At 46.6% G+C, this 18,705-nt stretch overlaps 1 protein-coding gene across 1 annotated transcript in view; it reads left to right on the top strand.

Annotated features, from left to right (window-relative positions):
* The window catches only part of CHST1 (carbohydrate sulfotransferase 1), a 57,110-nt gene extending 48,762 nt beyond the window's left edge, over positions 1-8,348 (top strand). The window contains exon 2 of the mRNA XM_040328159.1: positions 6,812-8,348. Within this exon, the coding sequence (XP_040184093.1) occupies positions 6,857-8,119 (1,263 nt within the window). The 5' untranslated portion in view covers positions 6,812-6,856 and the 3' untranslated portion in view covers positions 8,120-8,348. The remainder of the gene's footprint in view (positions 1-6,811) is intronic.
* The last annotated feature ends 10,357 nt before the right edge of the window (positions 8,349-18,705 follow it).

The following is an 18,705-nucleotide window of genomic DNA, read 5'->3' as shown; positions in this document are numbered from 1 at the left end:
TTTTACGATTCGTGACTGCGCCGCTTTAACTGACAATTGCGCGGTCGTGCGACGTGGCTCCCAAACAAAATTGGCGTCCTTTTTTTCCCACAAATAGAGCTTTCTTTTGGTGGTATTTGATAACCTCTGTGTTTTTTAGTGTTTGCGCTATAAACAAAAATAGAGCAACAATTTTGAAAAAAATATATATTTTTTACTTTTTGCTATAATAAATATCCCCCAAAAATATATAAAAAACATTTTTTTCCTCAGTTTAGGCCGATACGTATTTTTCGACATATTTTTCATAACAAAAAATCTCAATAAGCGTTTATTGATTGGTATAAAAGTTATAGCGTTTACAAAATAGGGGGTAGTTTTATGGCATTTTTTTTATTAATATTTTTTTTTACTAGTAATGGCGGCGACCAGCGATTTTTTTCCGGTACTGCGACATTATGGCGGACACTTCGGACACTTTTGACACATTTTTGGGACCATTGGCATTTTTATAGCGATCAGTGCTATAAAAATGCATTGATTACTATAAAAATGACACTGGCAGGGAAGGGGTTAACACTAGGGGGCGGGGAAGGGGTTAAGTATGTTCCCTGGGTGTGTTCTAACTCTAGGGGGGGTGGACTCAATAGGGGAAATGACTGATTGCTGTTCATACATTGTATGAACAGACGGTCAGGCATTTCTCCCCTGACAGGACCGGGAGCTAACGAGCAATCGCGGGTGCCCAGCGGTGATCTCGACCGCTGGGCACGCGCGGGAGTCAGAAGCGAGCAGGGGGCGCGCGCCTCCGGCGGCGTGCACGCTCCCCTAGTGGCCGCGTCGAGAGCCGACGTAGAGCTACGGGCTCTCGCGCAGGAGAGCCAACCTGCCTCCGTAAAACTACGGCGGCTGGTTGGCATCTAGTTAAAGCGGGGGTTCACCCAAAAATAAATTTTTAACATTACATTCAGCCGAGTTGTCCTAATAACAATCAGCTGTTTTTTTTGTTTTTTTTCCGTACATACCGTATTTTCACCGCCGCTTCCGGATATGTCTTCTGCGGGACTGGGCGTTCCTAATTGATTGTCAGGCTTCCGATCGTCGCATACAGCGCGTCACGAGTTGCCGAAAGAAGCCAAACGTCAGTGCGGCTCTATACGGCGCCTGCGCACCGACGTTCAGCTACTTTCGGAAAATCGTGACGCGATGTATGCGACCGTCGGTAGCCTGTCGGAAGACTGTCAATCAAAATAGGAACGCCCAGTCCCGCAGCCCATACCCGGAAGCGGCGGAGAAGATCGCTCTCTAAAACAGTAAGTACTTTTAAAAAAACTACCCGATTCCCCTTGACAAAATGAGCCTCAATCTAAGGTTAAAAATTTACTTTTCGGGTGAACCTCCACTTTAAGTGGTGAAGTGACAGGAAGCTAATATGAAGACAAATCCACGTAGTTCTATTAGCAGTATCTAAAAATCGATTTTTTCTTTCAAAAATAAGGAATAAATGGATTGAACATTGTTTGCCACATTCGTCTTTAAATTGTTGAGTTTTGACCGGTGTCTAGGGGCGATTTTTGGACAGCGTGCGTGAGCTGCAAATGTACTTTTCGTGTTGCCTCGCCGTAGAGGGGATTGAAGCGGCGCGGGTCACCTTCTGGTCAGCGGGCTGTCACTGTGAAATGCTGCTCCTTCTGCAGTAACTGACCTTGCTTTATTTCTTGCTAGAGGTGACATATCGGGAGGAGAGCTGTGATGACGAGGAACGGCGCACAACGGCTGCCCCCAGGAGAGTGACCTGGCTTTAAGACTTGGAATGAAACATCAACTCTTTGTGTCCCGTGGCAAGTATCCGCGCAGCCTGTGATCATTCACTCCGGGGAGCGCGTTAATTACGGCCGTAATGTTGCCTGCTGTTATTTACAGCTGAATGTTTCTTATTAGTGTGATCACATCACAAGTGGGAGCATGTCCTCCGACGGTACAAATGGCCGGTGTCACACGTTCCCGGCGCTTGTCCAAAACACATAGGCAAGCTAATGGCGTTAATAAAAAAAATGGATGAAGAAATGAAGTACAAAGTGGATTTAGACTTCACGCAAGCTGCCGGGGGGCGGTAAAACTTGGTGATTGAGCTGCTGTTTTAATGTGCACCCGACCACCCCCCTGGAAACAAGCATACACCCGCTCAAAGCTATACAGTACACAAGCCATGGCAAAAAATTAGACAGCATGTTGCTTTTGGCGAATGTGACTAATGCGATTCAATGGGGCCACACCACGCAACTGCAATGCGGTCGTATGGCAATTACAGGGTTAAATCTGTCAAACACCTCTGAAAAATCTTTTGAGTGTGGATCAGTGGCGGCTGGTGGTATATTCAGTCGGTCACCAGCCTTACACTTGGACACTTGGGGCAAGATTCAGGTACCTGCGCGGCGGCGTAACGTATCTCATTTACGTTACACCGCCGCAAGTTTTCAGCGCAAGTCCTTGATTCACAAAGCACTTGCCTGTAAACTTGCGGCGGCGTAACGTAAATCCGTCCGGCGCAAGCCCGCCTAATTTAAATGGGGCGTGTGTCATTTAAATTAGGCGCGTTCCCGTGCCGGACGTTCTGCGCATGCTCCGTCTTAAAAATTTTCGCCGTGCTTTGCGCGAAATTACGGCGCCCCGACGTGTTTTTTTGAACGGCGACGTGCGTGACGTGCTTTCGTATTCCCGGACGACTTACGCAAAGAAAAAAAACAAATTTGAAATTCGACGCGGGAACGACGGCCATGCTTTAACATGGCTGGTCTAAATCTAAGCCATGAAATAGAAGCCGTAACTTTGTGACGGGAAAAGCCGATTAGCGACGGCGTAAGAGAATGCAACGAACGCGCGTATCTTCGTGGATCGCTGTAAACAGCTAATTTGCATACCCGACGCGGAAAATTCCGCAAACTCCACCCAGCGGGCGCCGGAGTATTACACTTACGATCCGAAGGCGTACAAAGCCGTACGCCTGTCGGATCGAAGCCTAAAGCCATCGTAACTTGTTTTGAGGATTCAAAACAACGCTACGACGCGGCAAATTTGGAAATACGCCGGCGTATCAGTAGATACGCCGGCGTATTTCCTCTGTGAATCTGGCCCTTGGATTTTTTCAGGCGTTTTAGCGATAAAAATAGCGCCTGAAAACTGCCCCCCATTCATTTGAATGAGGGCTTTCACACTGGGGCGGTACTCTTGCGGGACGCTAGATAAAGTCCTGCGAGCAGTATCTTTGCAAAAAGCGCTCCAAAAACGCCCCTGCCCCTTCAAATAAATAGGCAGCGCTTTTCAAAGCTCTTTAAAAGCGTTGTAACGTGACCTTAAAAAAGCGACCCGCTAGCACCCGAAAAGTGCCACAAAAACAGGTGCTTTAGCGGCTGTTTTAGCAGCATTTTAGTGTGAAAAGGGTCTTATGCCGCGTACATGCGATCATTTTTTGGCATGAAAAAAACGTAGTTTTGAAAAAATGTCATTTAAAATGATCGTGTGTGGGTTTCACATAATTTTTCGGGGTTCAGAAAAACGATAAAAAAAAAATTCGAGCATGCTGCATTTTTTAACGACATTTTAAACGATGTCGTTTTTCGGGTTGTAAAAAATGATCGTGTGTGGGCTAAAACGACGTTAAAAACCCGCGCATGCTCAGAAGCAAGTTATGAGACGGGAGCGCTCGTTCTGGTAAAACAACCGTTCATAATGGAGTAAGCGCATTCATCACGCTGTAACAGACAGAAAAGCGTGAATCGTCTTTTACTAACACGGAATCAGCTAAAGCAGCCTCAAGGGTGGCGTCATTTGAATGAAAAACACACGTTATACTTACCTCCACTGTGCAGTTCGTTTTGCACAGAGTGGCCCCGATCCTCGTCTTCTGGGGTCCCTTGGCGGCTGTCTCGGCTCCTCCCTGCATCAGCTAACCATCTCTGGGAAGCGCACTCCCGAGGAGGTTAGCTTGCGACGCGCTCCCTAGTCCTGTAACCAGCGTCCATAAGCCGCCGACTACAGGACTCAGCCCCCGGCCCTTGCGTCATTGGATTTTATTGACAATCAATCTGTCCAATGAAGAGCCGAGAACAGCCGAGAAGACTGGGTCAACATCAAGCTTGTTCTCGACATGGGACTTTCGAGGGCTCAGGTAAGTAAACGGAGGGGCTGGGGGGCCTGCAATTGCCGAATGCCTTTTCACCTTAATGCATGGGATGCATTAAGGTGAAAAACACATGAACCTTTACAACCCCTTTAAGCATTGAAGCCAAACATGGAGCTATATATTCACTATGATATGCACCATAGTCAGACATAGTCAGACATCGAAAGAAAATTCTGGAATTATGCATCTGCAGTTTGCAGTTTCTGGCCCAGATTCTCGTATCTCAGCGTAAAACTGTGCGGGCGTAACATATCTGGTTTACGTTACGCCGCCGCAAGTTTTACAGGCAAGTGCTTTATTCACAAAGAACTTGCCTGTAAAGTTGCGGCGGCGTAGCGTAAATCTCCCGGCGCAAGCCCGCCTAATTCAAATGAGCCGGGTAGGGGGCGTTGAGCATTTAAATTAGGCGCGTTCCCGCGCCGAACGTACTGCGCATGCGCCGTCCTGAAAATATCCCAGGGTGCATTGCTCCAAATGTCGTCGCAAGGACGTCATTGTTTTCGACGTGAACGGCGTCCAGCCCCATTCACGGACGACTTACGCAAACAACGTAAATTTTTAAATTTCGGCGCGGGAACGACGGGCATACTTAACTTTGGCTGCCCCTCATATAGCAGGGGCAACTTTACGCGCGTACGTTCGGGAATTCGCGTATTTTGCTAATTTGCATACTCGACGGGGAAAACTACGGAGGCGACACCTAGCGGCGGAAAAAAAAATGCATTTAAGATCCGACAGTGTAAGAGCCTTACGCCTGTCGGATCTAATGGATATCTATGTGTAACTGATTCTATGAATCAATCGCATACATACGACGGCCCAGATTAGGACTTACGACGGCGTACATTGCGTTGCGCCGTCGTAAGCCCTTTAAGAATCTGGCCCAGTGTGTGCGTATTTTTGTGTTGCGGTAGATCTGTAAGCATGCACACCAATCATTGTACCCCATTGTACTTTTCCACTAATGTCTCTATAATGAACCTTTCTATAGTCCAACTTATTATGAAGAGAATATAGATTTATGGATTTCCTCTTGCTGTGTAAACCAGAGTTAAGCTTGTGAATGAGAAGTAAATATATAGATCGGTTTGCTATTTGATAAAGGCTTTTTTCATCCTTTATTGCAGTCCATAGACTATACACAAATAGCTGGATTCAGGTAGTTGAGCCTAACATTAGGCAGGCGTAGCGTATCACACATACGCTACGCCGCCGTAAGTTAGAGAGGCAAGTGCTGTATTCACAAAGCACTTGCGTCCTAAGTTACGGCGGCGTAGCGTAAATGTGCCGGCCTAAGCGCGCCTAATTCAAATTGTAAAGAGGTGGGTGTGTTTTATGCTAATGAATCGTGGCCCAACGTGATTGACGTTTTTTACGAACGCCGCATGCGCCGTCCGTGGACATATCCCAGTGCGCATGCTCCAAATTACGCCGCAAAGACTTATTGGTTTTAACGTGAACGTAAATTATGCCCAGCCCCATTCACGGACGACTTACGCAAACGACGTAAACATTTTAAAATTCGACACGGGTCCGACGTCCATACTTAACATTGGCTGCGCCATCTTTTTGGTGGAATAACTTTAGGCCTGAAATCGCCTTACGTAAACGGCGTATCTTAACTGCGACGGGCAAGCGTACGTTCGTGAATAGGCGTATCTCGCTGATTTACGCATTCTAGGCGTAAATCAGCGTATACGCCCCTAGCGGCCGGCCTAAATAGACAGCTAAGATACGACGGCGCCCGCGGTCGTATCTTAGCTAGATTTAAAGTGGAGGTTCACCCGGAAATAACATTTTTTGCCCTTAGTCTGATGCTCATTTTGTCTAGGGGAATCAGCTAGTTGTTTTAAAATCGAAGCTGTACTTACCGTTGTAGAGAACAATCTTCTCCGCCGCTTCCGGGTATGGGCTGCGGGACTGGGCGTTCCTATTTTGATTGACAGTCTTCGGACAGGCTTCCGACGGTCGCATCCATCGCGTCACGATTTTCTGAAAGTAGCCGAACGTCGGTGCGCAGGCGCCGTATAGAGCCGCACTGACGTTCGGCTTCTTTCGGCTACTCGTGACGGGATGGATGCGACCGTCGGAAGCCTGTCAGAAGACTGTCAATCAAGAAGGAATGCCCACTCCCGAAGACCCATCACCGGAAGCGGCGGAGAAGATCACTCTCTACAACAGTAAGTACTGCTCGGATTTTAAAACAACTAGCCGATTCCCCTAGACAAAATGAGCATCAATCTACGGGTAAAAAAAATGTTATGGGTGAACTCCCGCTTTAAGTGTACCTCAATTTGAGAATACACTTAAATTTACGACGGGGCAGATTCAGAGTTACGACGGCGTATCTACTGATACGCTGGCGTAACTCTCTCTGAATCTGGCTACATGTGTAAGTCTCCCTCCAGGACATTTTTGTGAATTTTTTATCAGTGACAATTGCTGTTATTTACTACAGTAAACACAGATATGCAAGTTACAGCAATCCATAGCAATAATGAAAAAAATCTTTAATTGTTCTAACTGCCATTGAATTATGAAAAATGAAATCAATTTGGCAGCTAAATATTAATTTACATGTTTGTTTGTGGCATAGCTCTATGATTCCAGACACTAATATTATTCTCCTTTTTTTCTTTCTATATACAGACAATAATTGAACACCGTGAGAAGGCTCAATGACGGTTTCCAGCCATGCAATGTTCTTGGAAGGCTGTCCTCTTACTAGCGCTGGCCTCTATCGCTATCCAGTACACAGCCATCCGAACCTTTACAACCAAATCCTTTCATATGTGTCCGGTTCCCAACCCGAGCAATTGTAGCCTGGGACAAGAACCCACAGACTCTCCTGATCGGTTATGTGAAGATGGCCAGCCAGTAACGTCTAACATCTCCAGGAAAACTCATATCCTCATCTTGGCCACCACCCGCAGTGGGTCCTCTTTTGTCGGTCAGCTGTTCAATCAACATTCGGATGTTTTCTACTTGTTTGAACCACTCTATCATGTTCAATACACGCTAATCCCCAAAATGACTCAGAGTAAGAGCCCTGCTGAAAGGAGAGTGATGCTGGGAGCTAGCAGGGACCTCCTAAGAAGCCTTTATGACTGTGACCTTTATTTTATGGAAAACTATATTAAGCCACAACCAGTAAACCACACCACAGATAGGCTCTTCCGAAGGGGTGCAAGTAAAGCGCTGTGCTCTGTCCCAGTTTGTGATGCCCTGGGCCCCACCGATATTTATCTAGAAGAAGGAGACTGTATTAAGAAGTGTGGGAGCCTGAATTTGACTCTAGCAATGGAGTCTTGTAAAGACCACGGTCATGTGGCTATAAAAACAGTTCGGGTTCCAGAAGTTAATGACTTAAGAGCCTTGGTAGAGGATCCCCGCCTTAATTTAAAAGTGATTCAGTTGGTGAGAGACCCACGAGGCATACTGGCCTCCCGTAGTGAGACCTTCAGAGACACTTACAGGCTATGGAGGATCTGGAGGGCTACTGGTCGAAGACCTTACAATTTAGACTCAACTCAGTTGACCACGGTTTGTGAGGACTTCTTGAACTCTGTATCCACTGGGTTTAGCAGGCCACCATGGCTAAAGGGGCACTACATGCTCTTGAGGTATGAAGACCTGGCTAGAAACCCTATGAAGAAGATGGAGGAAATCTATGATTTTGTGGGCATTCCTCTGGATACCAATGTGGAACGATGGATCTTGAACAATACTAGGGGTGACCAGTCTTCTGCCAAACACAAGTACGGCACAGTAAGAAACTCTGCAGCCACAGCTGAAAGCTGGAGGCTGACCTTGTCCTATGACATTGTAGAGTTCACCCAGAATGCCTGTCGACAAGTACTAAGCCAACTGGGCTACAAAACGGTGGGTTCGTCCCAGGACTTGAGGAACCTTTCCTACAGCCTCATTGAGGACAGATCTTTTACGCCTTTTTTGTAATGGTCTATTTCTCAGTAAATTAAATACACAGTGAAGGTGTTATATACAGGATGCCAAGAAAGAAGTTTGGGAATGAAATAAACTCTCTATTTTTGATAAAGCGATTCCCCTTCTTCACCTTGTTTCTTCTTGAGAAACAAGTTGCACTACAGTGGTTGGGATCTAAAAGCACATTGAAAAAAAAAATAGGGGGTTATACCTCTCTGAAACTTGAAGCCGTTTCTACAGAACACCCCTGTATAGTCCTTTCATTGATTGAAATAGCTTAGTTGTATGGACATAGTCATTGGTGTTTCAAGGAGAGCCTTATGCCCCGTACACACGATCAGGCTTTTGCCCGGCCAAACTCACATCAGAATTCCATCGGAGTAAAAGAGAACGGCCCGGATTCAGATACAATGGTGTATCTATTCCCCGTAAATTAGGGCGCAAGTTCTGTTCAGAAAGAACTTGCGCCCTAAGTTAAGGCGGCGTAACGTATGTGGTCCGGCGTAAGCCCGCCCAATTCAAATGTGGATGATGTGGGCGTGTTTTATCTAAATTGCATGTGACCCCACGTATTTGACGTTTTTTACGAACGGCGCATGCGCCGTCCGTGAACGTATCCCAGTGCGCATGCTCCAAATTAACCCGCAAAAAGCTTTCGACGTGAACGTAAATTACGCCCAGCCCTATTCGCGAACGACTTATGCAAACAACGTAAAATACAACGCTGGCCCGACGTCCATACTTAACATAGGATACCCCTCATATAGCAGGGGTAACTTTGCGCCGGAAAAAGCCTAACGTAAACGACGTAAAAAAATGCGCAGGGCGGACATACGTTTCTGGATCGGCGTATCTACCTAATTTGCATATTCCTCGCGTAAATCTACGGAAGCGCCACCTAACGACCAGCGTAAATATGCAGCCTAAGATACGACGGTGTAAGAGACTTACGCCGGTCGGATCTTAGGGAAATCTATGCGTAACTGATTCTATGAATCAGTAGCATAGACACGACCCCGCAACTCAGAGTTACGATGGTGTATCCGGAGATACGCCGTCGTAACTCGTCTCTGAATCCGGGCCAACATGTTCTCTATCTAAACGCTGAGGGAATTCCTCGGAAAAAAGTCCGATGGGGCATACACACGGTCGGAATTTCCGATGGAAAAGGTCTGACTTTTTCCATTGGAAATTTCATTTAGGTGTACAGGCTTTAAAGGGAATATTTTGTGGTTAGACTTTTGTTTATGATCGGGTGATACGTTCCTGGTCAACCATTTTCCACATAAAAAAAAAAAAAAAACGCAAAGTAAGAGCTCAAAAGGAAACCTTCCTTGAGAGAAATGCGAAGGTCGCCATTGATGACATTTCTTTTTAAAAATGCTAGTTGCCTGGCTGCCTGCTAATCCAAATGGCTTTAACACTTTCTGAGGCACTACCTCAGAACATCGGAATAAGTATGATGATCAGGAACTGCGTCTGACTTTGCTGTTGCATGCTTATTAGGCCCCGTACACACGATAGAATCCATCCGCTGAAAAATCTCAGCGGATCGGTTTCAGCGGATAGATTCTATGGTTTGTACATTCCTGCGGATATTTATCTGCGTAAATTTCCCAATTCCAGCAGATAAAAATTTGTACACATGTCTACAAATCTATCCGCTTGAATTGGCTCCCGCGGATCGATCCGGTGGTCTGTACAGACTCACCGGATCGATCCGTCCGAAGGGATCCCCCGCATGCGTCGTAATGATTCGACGCATGCGTGGAATTCCTTTTATGACAGCGTCGCGCACGTCGCCGCGTCATCATCGCGGCGACGGCGCGACACGTCATTGCGAGGGGATTTCGGCGCGGATTTCGATCCGATGGTGAGTACACTCCATCGGATCCAAATCCGTGGAAATCCTCGAGAGGATTTATCCGCGGATACGGTCCGGTGGATCGTATCCACGGATAAATCCTCTCGTGTGTACTAGGCCTTAGTGATTCAGAAAGCACGGGTGCACCCGGTCAACTAGCATTTTCAAAAGCATGACAGCCCCTGTATGTCTCTCACTACAGGTTTCTATTAAATTAAACATCGCTGGTAAATTTAAATTATTTGTAAGGCAGTACAGCAAAGTATCTTCTTATAACATAACCAACTTTCTGACTTGTTTCATATGCTTTTCATCATTTTAACTTTTGCTTCTTAAACAAATGGTCTTAAAGCGGAGGTCCACCTAAAAAAAAAAAATATTAAAAGCCAGCAGCTACAAATACTGCAGCTGCTGACTTTTAATAAATGGACACTTACCTGTCCAGGGTGCCCGCAATGTCGGCAGTCAAAGCCGAGCAATCGCTCGTCTCTCGACTGCCCCGCCGCCATCCACGGTGAGGGAATCAGGAAGTGAAGCGTTGCGGCTTCACTGCCCGGTTCCCTACTGCGCATGCACGACTCGCGCTGCGCCGTCCTCACTGGTCCCTGCTGTGTTCTGGGAGCCGTTTGTTTCCCATAACACAACGGGGGGGGGGGGGGGGGCCGTGGGAAGTGGCGCACTGCCCACAGGTATTTTACCCTGCGCTTAGCTTTACCGGCACAAGATAGGTGATGAAAACCATTTACAAAACGGATACATTTTGCTGCCCTGCTGTACAAATCAATTTAAGAAGTGTGCAGAAATGTATTAATGGCTCTTTTTAGTTGAAGAAAGCGTTTACTGTTTACACAAACCAAAACACAAGGTACGTTCTTCTGACAGGTACTCTTTTTCCAGAGCACCGCTGCTGGACTCGACGGGAGGGAAATTGCACAAGTTTTATGAACCATGTCGTCGTATTAACTTATAATTGTTTATACAGAGGTATGCCTTGAAGAGCTGGATTCTTATTGTGTCCTTCATGCCCTAAGTCATTGAAGGCTAGACTGTACAGATGTCTGTGAGTTCTTGGATTTCTATATATGTGTCATATTTCTCAAATAAACTGGAAATCAGCAATAAAGACGCCGTTTCATAAATGTGTCAAACGTGTTGTATTCGTGAGAAAAATTTGGTTTCTAGCTTCAGTTGCAATCCTTTGCTTCCCTGCAACTTCCCTTTGTTGTAATATAAAGGGGTCTCCCGCTCACAGCTTTTCACAGCTGCATCACCACCTGCTGCCTGGTAAATCAACTACATAGGATCAGCTTTTCCAACCGTCAGTATTTTTACTGGCAGCCAGTAAAAAACAGGGGGGTGGATTCAGGTAGGGGCGCGCACTCTTACGGAGGCGCAGCGTACCGTTTTAACGCTGCGCCTCCGTAAATTACCTGCGCTATGCTTCATTCATGAAGCAGTAGCTCCGTAATTTGCGTGGGCGCTCTGTAAAAATGGCCGGCGTAAGCGCGCCTAATTTAAATGATCCCGTAGGGGGCGTGGATCATTTAAATTAGGCGCGTTCCCGCGCCGAACGTAGTGCGCATGCTCCGTCGGGAAACTTTCCCGACGTGCATTGCAGCAAATGACGTTGCAAGGACGTAATTTGCTTTAACGTGAACATAAATGGCGTCCAGCGCCATTCCCGATTCACTTATGCAAACAACGTAATTTTCAAACATCGAGAACGCGGGAACTACGGGTATACTTAGCATTGGCTGCCCCTGCTAATAGCAGGAGCAGCCTTACGCGGAACCCGACGAACGCAAACGACGTAAAATGCGTACGCAGGGCGCGCGTACGGTTGTGAATCGGCGGGAGTATGCAATTTGAATACTCTACGCTGACCACTACGGGAACGCCACCTAGCGGCCATCGTAAGAATGCAGCCTACGATACGACGGCATAAGAGCCTTATGCCAGTCATATCTTAGGCTGCAGTCGGCGTAACAAGCTTTCTGAATATAGAAAAGTCGTTACGCCGGCGCAACTAAGCAATTGCGCTGTGTAACTATGGATACGCAGACGCAATTGCTTACTGAATCCACCCCAGGCAGTTTTCTCCTGTCAGTAAATGCAAGTAAAAGTAAAAGGTTGCCAGTAAAAAAATATGGCTGTGATGCTCGGCTTGGTCCGGCGTTGAGACTACCTGAGTGCCTAATTACAGTGTGATTAAGTGGCTCTGGCGGAGGTGGTGCCTGAGCATGTCGCGTGATGTCATGGTGCAATGGAGCCAAGCAGAACGACCAGAGCCTTGTGTATGGGAGCAAGGCAGGCTGGGACCGGTGTTGTAAAAAATCCTCGGACCTGTGAAAAAAATCGGACCGCGTCACTTCCTGTGCTCCTACGTCAGGAGCTCAGCTGATCGCGGGTCCACGGCGCATGCGCAGATGCTTTTTCTGGTCCGTGAATATCCTAGACTGGGGTAGGCGGGCAGAGGCGGATCAAGCTAAAATCAGAGACTCGGGTGGGCGGGGCGGAGGCGGAGCAAGAGTTTTAATGACATTATCGGCAGCACCGCCTCCAGCCCCGTCCCGAGGTCGAGAAAAAATATATAGCCGCCCCGCATCACTTCCACAGTAAAGTGCCAACCCATTATGGTTACAGTGCCACCTCTGGTCTGCCATCATGGGAGTATGTGGGCATTAGACTGTAATGGCATCCCAGAATGATGTATGAACATCCTATAATCTACATTCCTATTATGCCGTGGACCCGCGATCAGCTGTGCTCCTGACGTAGGAGCACAGGAAGTGACGCGGTCCGATTTTTTCACAGGTCCGAGGATTTTTTACAACACCGGGACCGTCAGTTCTTCTTTAGACTAGAGTGGACTGGAGGGATCACTTGGCTTGGAGAGAGACTGTCACTGTGACTCAGAAGGGGATGAGTTGTGTCGGTATCACTGTGAGAGTCAACTTTATGTGTGTGTGCTGCCCCTTCTAATTTCTTGCCCTCCTAAAGCCTGTCACTGAGCTACTTACTCTAATAAAATAGGAAATATATTTTTTGCCTTATCTACCTTAAATCATATTGATAATTGCACATTGTATTTGTTTGTAGCCTAAATACTTTAAAGGGTCACTAAAGGAAAAAAATGTTTTTCTTTAAAATAACAAACATGTCATACTTACCTCCACTTTGCAGTTCGTTTTGCACAGAGTGGCCCCGATCCACGTCTTCTGGGGTCCCTCGACGGCTGTCTCTGGTTCTCCCCGCAAGAACTCACCACATTCATGCGAGAGAGCTTGCATGGCGATGAGTCCTTGCGGGCGCGCTCCCGTGATACAGCGAGCGGCCATAGCCGCTCACTGTATCACTCGGCCCGGCCCTCTGCGCACCCCGTCACTGGATGTGATTGACAGCCAATGGCTGCGCTGCTCTCAATACATCCGCTCTAGCCAATCAGCGGCCACGCTGAGCGGCGAAGAGGATCTCGGGACCGAGCGCGGGACTTTTGGCGGGTCAGGTAAGTAAAACGGGGGCTCGGGGGGGGGGGCGGCATCATCAGATGTTTTTTCACCTTAATGCATAGATTGCATTAAGGTGACATTTTTTTTTCTTTTACAACTCCTTTAATTTGCTCTTAAAACTGTAATTTTGTAACTTTTGTAAATGCCAGTAAAAACGTGGCTGTGCCAGTAAATTTTGGTTGCTGTGTCCCCTGATGAAGTCACGTGACGTGACGATACGCGTCGGGATTGGAGCACTGGACACTGCACATCCTGACGGTCGAGAGACGAGCCCAATGCTCGTGGATGTTTGACACCAGTTTGTACAAATGTGAGTTTTTTTTATACCATTTTGTTTAAATAAATCTGTTTGCAACGGGATTATACTATGTGCCTCCCCTTTCCTCTCCACCTATAACCACCATTCTCTGAGCCACGGTTTACCGCCAGTGTTAGCCCATGTGATAAGGAGGAACAGGACAAGACAAGCAGGATCTGTTACGAGCTCGGCGCTCGTGGAGATAGGCTCCATATTCTGCTATTCTGAGTGAGTGCATTGTTATTGTATTTCTATCTGAGCCATAAGAAGGGTCACAGAATTACGCTATATACCTCCCTGTCACTTTTACATGTGTCCACCCAGAACTGGGTCCTCCAAGTATACCTCCTAATAGAGTGTGCCATCTGGTAACTGAGGACTACTAGGCTGTTAGTACAACAGCCGCGAGGTGAGCAGATAAGAGCCACAAGAGGTGTTCCTGCACTGTGAAGTTTTTCCATCTTTCAACACTCGGCTTTGGGATCACACTTTAGAGACTTTTTTAGTTTCTCCCACTTATTCACCATTATTTGCACTCTTTGTAGATGTGTATGTTTCTGGCATACCTTACTGCATCTTATTGTGTACAGGTTTATATATTCATTCACATGTTATATTGTGTTGTATTATTTATATTTATATTTGTTTACCTATGCACTGTTATTTGGACTATTGTATTCGCTGCTATTCGGATTATGCAATAGCTACTTGAGGTTATTTATATGTTCACATACTTAACCACTTGAGACCCGCGCTATTGACAAAAGACGTCAACAGCGCGGCTCTCAGGTGCCAACTGGACGTCTTTGGACGTCATTTCAAGTGCATTACCCGCGCGCGCCTCCGGGGGGCGCGCAGCGGGTAAACACTGTCCCGGCGCATCGCTGGGGAGCCGATGCGTGTACCTGGCGGCCGCGATGTCCGCCGGGTACACGCGATCGTTGGTAAGACAGCGGGGACGTGGAGCTCTGTGTGTAAACACAGAGCTCCACGTGCTGTCAGAGGAGAGAGGAGACCGATCTGTGTCCCTTTACATAGGGACACAGCATCGGTCACCTCCCCCAGTCACCCCCCCCCACACAGTTAGAACACACCCAGGCTACACATTTAACCCCTTCCTCACCCCCTAGTGTTAACCCTTCCCTGCCAGTCACATTTATACATTTTTATAGCACTGATCGCTGTATAAATGTGAATGGTCCCAAATTTGTGTCGAAAGTGTCCGATACGTCCGCCGCAATATCGCAGTCCCAATAAAAATCGCAGATCGCCGCCATTACTAGTAAAAAAAAAAATCATAAAAAAAAATCATAATTCTGTTCCCCATTTTGTAGGCGCTATAACTTTTGCGCAAACCAGTCGCTTATTGCGATTTTTTTTTTTACAAAAATACAAAAATACGTCGAAAAATACGTATCGGCCTTAACTGAGAAAAAAATTGTTTTAAAAAAAAAAAAAATAGGGATATTTATTATAGCAACAAGTAAAAAATATATATATTTTTTTTAAATTGTCGCTGTTTTTTTGTTTATAGCGCAAAAAATAAAAACCGCAGAGGTGATCAAATACCACCAAAATAAAGCTCTATTTGTGGGGAAAAAAAGGACGTCAATTTTGTTTGGGAGCCACGTCGCACGACCGTGCAAATGTCAGTTAAAGCGATGCAGTGCCGGAAGCTGAAATTTCGCCTGGGAACGAAGGGGGTTTATGTGCCCAGTAAGCAAGTGGTTAACATACCATGTTTCCCCTTTCCATTTCATGTTCCCCATCCCTTTGTTACACAGCGCAGACACTATTACTTTTTTCATTTGTCACTTTGTTTTCTATTAGGATAGATCAACAGGGGCCAGATTCACGTACGAGCGCGTAACTTTGTGCGGGCGTAGCGTATCCTATTTACGCTACGCCTCCGCAACTTGGATGGGCAAGTGCAGTATTCACAAAGCACTTGCTCCGTAAGTTGCGGCGGCGTAGCGTAAATGGGCCGGCGTAAGCCTGCGTAATTGAAATGTGGAAGAGGTGGGCGTGTTGTATGTAAATCAATCGTGACCCCACGTAAATGACGCGCCTAACGAACGGCGCATGTATAGTATCACGTCGAATTTACTCCATAAGATACGCCAGGCCCATTGCCTGTGACGTGAACATAACCTACGCACAGCCCCATTCACGTACGACTTACGTAAACGATAAAAAAAGATACGCTTGCCGACGTCCATACTTTGCATTACCTACGCCTCATATAGCAGGGGTAACTTTACGCCGGACGTAAGCCTTACGTAAACGGCGTAGACGGCGTAAACGCTGTAGCGTGCGCAAGTACGTTTGTGAATCAGTGTATCTACCTAATTTACAGATTTAATGCGTAAATCTACGGAAGAGCCCCCCTGCGGCCAGCGTAAATATTGCACCCAAGATACGACGGCGTAGGAGACTTACGCCGCTCGTATCTTGGCCAAATCTATGCGTAACTGATTCTAAGAATCAGGCGCATAGATACGACGGCTCACATTCGGACTTACGACGGCGTACGTGGATATACGCCGTCGTAAGTCTGCTGTGAATCTGGCCCCAGGTGTTTGCAGCAGTGCCCCCCTCCCTTCCCTGTTTTGGTTTAGCCCACGGACAGCGCAGGAGTCTTTCTTTGCATACATAGTGGTGACAATTGATGGCACAGTGGCTGCGTTTGATGGCATGGCACAGTGGCTGCGTTTGATGGCATGGCACAGTGGTGACAATTGATGGCACAGTGGCTGCGTTTGATGGGCCCAGTGGCTGCATTTGATGGGCACAGTGAGGCTGCAATTGTTTGTTTTTTTTTGTTTGTTTGCGCCCCCCAAAAATTTTGAGCACCAGCCGCCACTGTGTACTACAAACTGCAAGTGGCTGATACGAAGTAAAATTCAGGTACTTAGAATTTTTGCATTTAAAAAAGTACCTTTAATGACGTATTAATGACTACATGTGAATTTTATGTATGCCTGGAGCTCAGCTTTAACTTGTCTTGTCTCCCGTGTTGCAAAGCTATTACAATTTCCTAGGTACCGGCAAAGAATAGGAAAGAACTATAGCTTATCTACCTGTAGATCCCCCTTAAATGAATAGCAGATCCCCGGGGAGACAGTGACAGACGAATCTCTTATCTGACAATGAAATCACGTCCCTTAACAAAAGAAGCTTCACCTGTGCGATAACAAGCTTTTCCCCGAATGCCGGGCGCAACGTCTTTCCTCTGTTTTGCATGAAATAACAGGCAACAGAACAGACTACTTCCTCCATGCGGCTGAAAATAATGCAGCAGAGAATGCTTAGACAGTACATTATGGAGAATAAAAAGATATATACCTTCGCTGCTCCGCGCCTTTCTTCTCTGTAAGCTATTTCTGCAGTTTGAATAGAAAAGGCAAAATGATAAAAGATACAATCTCATCTGATTACAATGCAAAATTCTAGGAGGCCTAAAATGTTTAAATTAAAGCGAGACTGTTAAAGAATGTCTAAACCCAAAAGCAAAAATATTATGTCAGGCAGGTTATTAGTCCTTAGATGCAGGCCTGGACTGGCCATAGGGCATACCAGGCATATGCCCGGTGGGCCGCAGCGGCCCGTGGGCTGCGGCGGCCCGTGGGCTGCTGGTCATGTCTCTGTAATTTAGGGGGGTCTGTATTGTAGAGGGGGGCTGTAATGTAGGGGGGTTTGTATTGTAGAGGGGGTCTGTAATGTAGGGGGGGTCTGTATTGTAGAGGGGGTCTGTAATGTAGGGGGGGTCTGTATTGTAGAGGGGGGTCTGTAATGTAGGGGGGTCTGTATTGTGTAGGGGGGTCTGTACTGTAGGGAGGGGGTCTGTACTGTAGGGGGTCTGTGTAACATGCAGGGGGTCCAGGACTGTTAGGGGGGTGTCTGTATAACAAACTGTGGGGGGTATACCACGTCCAACGCCACCCCTCTGTCCAAGTATACCATGTCCACCGCCACCCCTCTGTTCAAGTATACCATGTCCACCGCCACCCCTCTGTCCAAGTATACCACGTCCACCGCCACCCCTCTGTTCAAGTATACCATGTCCACCGCCACCCCTCTGTCCAAGTATACCACGTCCACCGCCACCCCTCTGTCCAAGTATACCATGTCCACCGCCACCCCTCTGTTCAAGTATACCATGTCCAACGCCACCCCTCTGTCCAAGTATACCACATCCACCGCCACCCCTCTGTTCAAGTATACCATGTCCACCGCCACCCCTCTGTCCAAGTATACCACGTCCACCGCCACCCCTCTGTCCAAGGTTATACTTACCTCTTCATAAAAATAAATCAGGTTTGATTGACAACTTCTGTCTTTCATGAATCCATGCTGTCTGTTGCTTAAAATATATTTTTTCAGCAAGAACTCATCTATGTGGTCTTTTATTAAACTCTCCAGTATCTTCCCAACTATAGATCTATAGTTATTTGGTAACTGCCAATTATATCATTAGGAGAAGTAGTTCCCCCAAGTGCTGGATAAAGGCTAGAAAAATACCTCACCTGGCCCTCAGGCTGCAGATCCTTGCTCTAAAGAAAAAACTTTTTTTTTCCCACTATAGCCTATCAAGATTCTGAATGGGAGGGTCTGGTTCATTATAACCATGTGGTGCATTTTCAATATTCGGATGAAGAAAGTTGCAGTGTCTACATCTTTTTAATCTTTAGGGGGTATCTCATCAAAAAATACACTGCTATTGCAACGGATGCCTAAAATTTGACTTGTATTATAGGCCAGACTTTCCAGGAAAATCAGAGAGCTAATCACGCAAGCAGGACATTAGATTTCTGGAGGCTTCTGCACATCAATGGTTTACAGAATGCTTCCAGGTTGCCATATTACATTGATTTTTTAAAGAAATAACAGAAACTTCAAATTAAAAGTAGAAAGGTCAGTTTTAACA

This window comes from Rana temporaria, chromosome 11 (genome assembly GCF_905171775.1).
Source record: "Rana temporaria chromosome 11, aRanTem1.1, whole genome shotgun sequence".
Classification (NCBI taxonomy): Eukaryota; Metazoa; Chordata; class Amphibia; order Anura; family Ranidae; genus Rana; species Rana temporaria.
This window is presented reverse-complemented; position numbering and strand designations above follow the sequence as displayed.